The sequence below is a fragment of the Portunus trituberculatus genome, chromosome 36 (assembly GCF_017591435.1).
Source record: "Portunus trituberculatus isolate SZX2019 chromosome 36, ASM1759143v1, whole genome shotgun sequence".
Lineage (NCBI taxonomy): Eukaryota > Metazoa > Arthropoda > Malacostraca > Decapoda > Portunidae > Portunus > Portunus trituberculatus.
The window spans coordinates 11,303,446-11,310,945 of record NC_059290.1 but is presented as its reverse complement, the minus strand read 5'-3'; the positions used below and the strand labels follow the sequence as shown (position 1 = coordinate 11,310,945).

Genomic DNA, 7,500 nt, shown 5'->3' with positions numbered 1-7,500 from the left:
CCCGCGCATTAATAGAAAGCCTGATATGTTTCTGCTGACGCACCTTCCTACCGGAGGAGCCCATCGTGGGCGGCGGGCGGCCGGGTGCCCCACTGTCCTCCTCTGTACCGGACCCGTCGCTGGCGTCTTCCCGCCCCTCCCGCTCCTCTTTCACCTGTGGTGACGCAGGATCCTGATTCTCAATGTTGCCTGACCGCGACACTTCGAGGGCGTGCAGGCCACCCGCCTCCCTCGGAAAGGCCACTTCTTCGCGGGCCGCTGGTGCCACTACCGGGGCGGCAACGGCGCCAGGCACGGCGTGATCTTGGCCGAGGCCCCGAGAGGAGCCCCCACCACGACTCAGCCCCAGCAGGTCGTGACGCAGCAGGCCCTGCGTGGAGTCGCGGGCGGTAGTGTGGTCGTCCCTGGGTGGTGGGTGGTGGGAGTCCCTGGGGTAGTAGGGGTGTGGTGGCGGGTCGTGCACGGAGCGGCGGGAGTGAGTGAGAGGCGGGGCGGGGCGTGCATCTGTGCCCATGATATTCTGGACACCCAGCACGGCGGGATACGGAAAACTACTCGCCATCATCATCTGCGGGATAACACCTGCATCAGCACAGTCCACCCTGCCCACCCTGCCACCCTGCCCAACCTTGCCCAGCCTTGTCCTCACCATCGCCATGCACCCTTACCCTCCTTACTACCCGGTCTGGCCTTCCCTACACTCCATACCCGTGCCGTGACTCATCGAGTCTTCAACTTGTCCTGGCATGTGACCGTCCCATGTTGCATGCAGCCTGTCCACTCGACATCGACAAGGTGACGCCACGGCCTGGTGATATGATGTGGTGTTGTAATGTTGTAATGTTGCTCGTCACGCTGCAGAAACCCATGCAACACATCTCTTGAATTGGTGTGCCACGGCTGGTGGTGGCGAGACGGTGGTGGCATGTGAGTGGTGGTGTGGTGGTGTGGTTGTGGTGATGATGAATGGAATCTATTAATAGTGGTAGTAGTGGTTGTAGTAGTAGTAGTAGTAGTAGTAGTAGTAGTAGTAGTAGTAGTAAAAAAGATTATAGTAATAGTAGTAGTAATAGTAGTGGTAGTAGCTAGTAATGGTGATGGTCGTGGTGGCATAAGTAGTCATGACTATAATAGTAGAAGTAGTGCCATGTAGAAGGTTTTACTATACAAGTGTGCATGTAGTGATAGGCAAGCGATCGTGGTATAGTAGTAGTAGTAGTAGTAGTAGTAGTAGTAGTAGTAGTAGTAGTAGTAGTAGTAGTAATAGTAGTAGTGGTGGTGGTGGTGGTGGAGGCGGCGGCGTGATTTACTTAATAGTAGTAATATAGTGGTGGTGGTGGTGGTGGTGGTGGATATACACTGAGTCGTATTGATTGGGAGACTTGAACGCCGACTAGAAGTGAAACATATGTTCGGGAGCACGTGTTGGATAGTCGCGTTGGCAGCGGCGGCGGCGGCGGTGGCGACAGTGGCGGCGACGGTAGCGGGTGGGTGATCGGGCGGGCAGACGTGTTTGGGGTGTTGCGCAGTGACTTAAAGCATCGTATTACTGTAACACTCGTGAACAGAACACCTGCACTGCTGAGACACGTATTCAGCGACACTGCTCTCTCACCACGACTGTTTTCCAAGGCCACAGAAATAAGCAGGGGAATTGAAGGCGCGTTTCCTCTGTCGCTAGAAGTCATACAAACACCTTGAAGACCCGTGACACTTCACCTTGCTCTTTTTGAAAGATGTGCAAGTGCGGCGTTCGTGTAGTTCAGAATAGGGGCCTGAGAGAGAGAGAGAGAGAGAGAGAGAGAGAGAGAGAGAGAGCGCACTTACGGTTCGTTTTCTTTAAACTTTCATCAGGGCTACACACACACACACACACACACACACACACGGCCCGGTAGCTCAGTGGTTAGAGCGCTGGCTTCACAAGCCAGAGGGCCGGGGTTCGATTCCCCGGCCGGGTGGAGATATTTGGGTGTGTAGCCCCTGTTCACCTAGCAGTGAGTAGGTAAGGTATGTAAATCGAGGAGTTGTGACCTTGTTGTCCCGGTGTGTGGTGTGTGCCTGGTCTCAGGCCTATCCCAAGATCGGAAATAATGAGTTCTGAGCTCGTTCCGTAGGGTAACGTCTGGCTGTCTCGTCAGAGACTGCAGCAGATCAAACACACACACACACACACACTGCTATTTCCGTGTGGCCGCCTCGTCACTCACAGCCGCCGCCCACTGCAATATTGACTTACCGTATCGGAGTAAGCTGGTGCAGAGAGCATAGCACGCAGCATACCCTCTGAAGTGTCACTAGTTGGCACTGCTTGGCACTCGACTTAACACTATACTCCATTACACCCATGACTTCTCAACCCACCCTGGCCAGTGCCTCTTCCTACCCACCGCATCTGCCACTACCTACCCACACATCTGTAGTACATTGACTCTCGTACTTCAAACACCTATCTACTGCTACAATTTCTGCCTTACGAACATAACAACAACAACAACAACAACAATTTGTCACATACACTATACCTGACGTTTAAGATTCCACAGGAAAGGAAGAAAGAAAGAAAATTCTCTGTTTCTTCTTTTCTTTCCTTTTTTTTTAGTTCTAGTCTGTCAGTTCCTCCACCGTAGAAAGGGAGAGTGAATGAGAGGAGGAAAAATCTCCGTGTTTTCTTTTTCTCTTTGGTCTTCTTCCTGCTCTTCTTGTATAGCCCTATCTCCTCCTCCTCCTCCTCCTCCTCCCCTCCTCTTAATTCCTCCGTCAGTAACGTTTCGCCACTCACTTCACTGTCACTTCCGTCACGACTTCTTCACTTATCACTTTCTATTTTCTTATTCGACACAAAAACAACAACAACAACAAAAAAATGCACTGGTATCCCCGTCACTCACTCACCATTGCAATGACTTCTCTGGTGCACTTTCTCACTCGCTTCCCGTCACTTTGGAGGCAATCAGAGGGCAAATTGATTAATTACGTGAGTGGCTGCGGTGGCGGAGGCTACAGTCCTTGTCCGTGTGTCTGTGTGTCTGTTTCTATGCCTCACTCTGATGGATACGTATGTACGGAGCAAGAGGGTACAACCGCCTGTCCTCCCTCCATCTGTCTCCGCACTCCAGCACCACACCCGGCCCTGTTTTTGCACCTCCCATCCAGCCACCCAATCACGGCACAGAGGCATGAAAGTCAGCCAAGCCGCAGAATTCTCTTCACCAATCACACCACGGCCTTCGCCTTCTAAAGCCTCTCATTGGCAGGGTATCGATTACCTGCTGGCCAATAGAAACGCGAGGAATGTGCAGTGAACCTTTGCGCAACTGGAAGGGAAACACAGGGGAGGGAGGAGAGAGGGGAAGGAAAAACAGAGAGAGAGGTCTTGAAATACTTTACATTGTGTGTGTATATATGTATTTTTCTTCCTTTACGCGACAGATTAGGGAGTAGATTACCTCTTAGATGGCTGCGTAAGGGGAGGGAGCGCCGTGTCCGAGGGGAAAGACGGGAATGAGAGGGTGACGGTGTGGCGGGCTGGAATGAGGGTGTGGCTGAGGAAGGTGGCGTTGGTAGCATGGCTGGCCCGGGGCTGCGCTAGGCTGTAATTTGTGTTACTGACTGTGCTGAAGAGATTGTCAAGGGGAATAAAGTGCGGAATGAAGACACACACACACTCTCTCTCTCTCTCTCTCTCTCTCTCTCTTGTTTTTTATTTGGTTTATTTGCTGTGTTGTGTGATAGCTCTATTCTCTCTCTCTCTCTCTCTCTCTCTCTCTCTCTCTCTCTCTCTCTCTCTCTCTCTCTCTCTCTCTCTCTCTCTCTCTCTCTCTCTCTCATCTCTGCGGGAATGACACGCCGCCGTTAGTCCCGCCCCTTGACACGAGACGCAGTGGCGGCAGGATTAAGAGAATAGTATTATCTTAATCCTGGTGGCGGGGCTACGGGCTGTGATGCGTGAATGAGAGAAGATAGAAGAGACAATACTGAGAAGGAAAGAAAAAAAAAAAACCTTGGAAAAGATTACCTTTGAAATAAATAGTGAGAAAGACAAATATAAACGTAAATTAATTAATGGCACATACAGAGAGAGAGAGAGAGAGAGAGAGAGAGAGATAATGATTGCAATGCTTTCCTGAACACTGAGGCGATTAGTTAAGATGTATGTGATAACTAAACAGAAACACCGAAGTTCTCTCTCTCTCTCTCTCTCTCTCTCTCTCTCTCTCTCTCTCTCTCTCTCTCTCTCTCTCTCTCTCTCTCTCATTATTTTCCTTTCTACTTATCGCAGGTAAAAAAATAATAAAGGTGATGAAATAATTACATAGCGCTTGTGAGCAGGAATTAATGAACAAATGAGTAAATAAGTTAACAAATAAATAAATACAAATACACATCATTCATCCAACAGGAATAAGACAGATCGGTACTCAAATTAACCACAGTGACATTTCCTTGTGATTTCTCAGGTGAGGCGAGGCACCAACGCCACCAGAGCTACCAATGCCCCCACGACCAGGCCAACGACCACACCACATTGAACACACCGCCTTTCGTCTCACCCCACCAGAGCTATCAATCCTACCAAGACCACCACCAGAACCTGTTTCACCAAGACTACCAGTGGAATGAAGGTCAGAAGATAAACAGTCCTAAAACTCGTGAAGACGTAGAGAAAATGAAAAGGAAGAGGTATGAGGCAAAGGAACAATTGGATAGGTGCTGCAATGTTCTGGGGTCAATAGAGAGGACGGGAGAGGAGGAAAGAGCAAGGTTACAAAAGTTGGTGCAGACAGCCAGTAATGTTCTCCCAGTTGATGCTCCCAGTTCGGTGATACGTGCTGCAGGTCAAATGTACGGAGGATCATAAAGACACCTGGTCCTACTCCTGCTGCTGATGATGATGATGTTTGTTCATATATTATTATTATTATTATTATTTTACTTGTTTTCTTTTCTATTTTATTATCATTTTTTTTAGATGATGCATATGAAAAGGAATCCTGCATAGTTGTTTCAAATTTATTTTTACTAATCCCTTCAGTACTATAACGCATTTTTACCTTGAGTTTTGGGTATGATTAGACAGCTTTATTTTATTTACATTAGGATGGCTCTATGGAAGTTCAAAGATGAATGGCCACAGTCTTCACTATTTCAATCCCCACATAAGTTTCTGAAGCTATATAAAATCACCAAATAGTGGAGCAGAGTGAATATGGAAACGCGTCCTGGTACTGAAGGGTTTAATTGCAGCTTTGTTTGAGCGTCTGGCAATAGTTAATAAGTTAGGAATGAGTTAGGTTAGTTTTAGTGTATGTATTGTCTCTCTCTCGACTCTGGCCCTGTTTTTGTTTGTCGAAATTATAACATTAACCCCTTCAGTACTGTGACACATTTTCACCTTGAGATTTGTGTACGATTTAGACCGTTTCATTGACATTAGGAAGGGTCTATGGAGGTCACAAGATCAATGGCCACAGTCTTCAGTATCTCAATCCCCCACGTTAGTTTCTGAAGCTGTATCAAATCGCCAAATAGTAAGCAGAATAGATATTGAAACTTGTGGTTTTGAAGGGATTAATTAAAGTCACCTTGTAAATTGTAGCCTACATATATTGTCTTTTTTTTTTCTTTAGTTTTCATGCCTAGGGTTATTCTGATGCTTGATATAACATAAGACTTAGAAAATATGAGAAACATGCTCCTAGTAGTGAAGCCTATGTATTCCCACTTACCAAATTAATGTTATGGTGTCGAACATAACAACATCATTTTCTTGAAGTGACGAGCCTCCTGTTTTCTTAATTTCGCTGGAAAGAAAAGAAAATGTATTAAGGAAATGTAATATAACTTTGGTAGAGCTTTTCTTTTCGATATAATGATGTTTTTATGGTGGCGCTGGTGTGACTAACAAACTCTTACCTAGGTTATAACGATGTGTTTGTGGTGGCGCTGGTGTGACTGCCAAACACCTAGGTGGATGCTACGCTGTTGAAATTGGTTAAATGTTGTAGTAGTAAGAAGGAATGAGGAATGCAGGTGTGTGAAGGAGTTGAGTGGTGCTTGTAGTAGTAGTAGTAGTAGTAGTAGTAGTAGTAGTAGTAGTAGTAGCAGCATTAGTAGTAATTGTTGTTGCATCTACTTTTATTATTATTATTGTTATTATTGTCATTATTATCATTATTATTATTATTATTATTATTATTATTATTATTATTATTATTATTATTATTACTACTACTACTACTACTACTACTACTACTACTACTACTACTACTACTACTACTACTATTGCTGCTGCTGCTTGTAGTAGTAGTAGTAGTAGTAGTAGTAGTAGTAGTAGTAGTAGCATTATTAGTAAATTGTTGTTGCAGCTACTTTTATTGTTATCATTATTATTGATATTATTATTGTCATTATTATTATTATTATTATCATTATTATTGTTATTATTATTTTTATTATTATTATTGTTATTATTATTATTATTATTATTATTATTATTATTATTATTATTATTATTATTATTATTATTATTATTATTGTTATTACTACTACTACTACTACTACTACTACTACTACTACTACGTATGTGTGTGTGTGTGTGTGTGTTACTACTACTACTGCTGTTGCTATTGTTTTTTTTCGTGATAAGTTTCCTATTACTATTTTAGATGTTACCAGTACATGAGTAGAGAATAGTTAAACAGTACTAATACTAATGTTAGTTCACACACACAAAAAAAGGAGTACAGGTGATGATGAATTTCAAGCAGAAATGTCAAGGCAACTAACAAATAAAAAAATAAATAAATGAATCCATCCAGAGCTGTTTGGTTAGCAACGCTTGCCTTTCCCTCGTGTCATCCCCTTCCAAAGCTTTGTTGTTGTTTTTTTTATGTAAGAAGGAAAAGCTGGCCAAGGGCAACATAAAGAGTATAGAAATAGGCCCAGTTAGCTGCCAGTTCTCGTGCAGGTCAACGACAGTTGTCTAAAGAAAGGGATAAATGATTATGTAGACTACAGTTCTTCAGGATCTTTTTTATCATCATCGATTTTGTACACCGTCTGCACCACCCGCTCCCCGCTACCCGCTACCCGCTATCACCAGTCTTGCCTACCTTTTACTTGACAGGATATATATATATATATATATATATATATATATATATATATATATATATATATATATATATATATATATATATATATATATATATATATATATATATTGCGTATTATCATTTCTATCATTATTAGTATTATTATCATTATTATCATTATCATTTTATTGTTATTATTATTATCATTATTATTATTAATATCATTATTATTATTATTATTATTATTATTATTATTATTATTATTATTATTATTGTTATTATTATTATTATTATTATTACTATTATTATCATTATTATTATTATTATCATCATCATCATTATTATTATTATTGTTATTGTTATTATTATCATAATCATCATTATTATCATTATCATTACTATT

General features: G+C 42.9%; 2 protein-coding genes across 5 annotated transcripts in view; one reads left to right on the top strand and one right to left on the bottom strand.

The window, feature by feature from the left end:
- LOC123513644 (class E basic helix-loop-helix protein 22-like) overlaps positions 1-3,167 on the bottom strand; it is a 4,340-nt gene extending 1,173 nt beyond the window's left edge. Inside the window, exons 1-2 of one of the 4 annotated variants that reach the window (XM_045270925.1) lie at positions 2,519-3,167; positions 1-568 (exon numbers count right to left, since the gene is read on the bottom strand). The exon at positions 1-568 is cut by the window's left edge and continues 1,173 nt beyond it. In XM_045270925.1, the coding sequence (XP_045126860.1) occupies positions 1-568 (568 nt within the window). In that variant the 5' untranslated portion in view covers positions 2,519-3,167. Of the gene's footprint in view, positions 569-708; positions 877-2,518 lie in introns of those variants that run through there. The other 3 variants (XM_045270923.1, XM_045270924.1, XM_045270927.1) reach the window with 3 other exon arrangements.
- The window catches only part of LOC123513647, a 30,672-nt gene extending 24,564 nt beyond the window's left edge, over positions 1-6,108 (top strand). Inside the window, exon 3 of the mRNA XM_045270932.1 lies at positions 4,461-6,108. Coding sequence (XP_045126867.1) covers positions 4,461-4,861 — 401 coding nt within the window. The 3' untranslated portion in view covers positions 4,862-6,108. The remainder of the gene's footprint in view (positions 1-4,460) is intronic.
- The last annotated feature ends 1,392 nt before the right edge of the window (positions 6,109-7,500 follow it).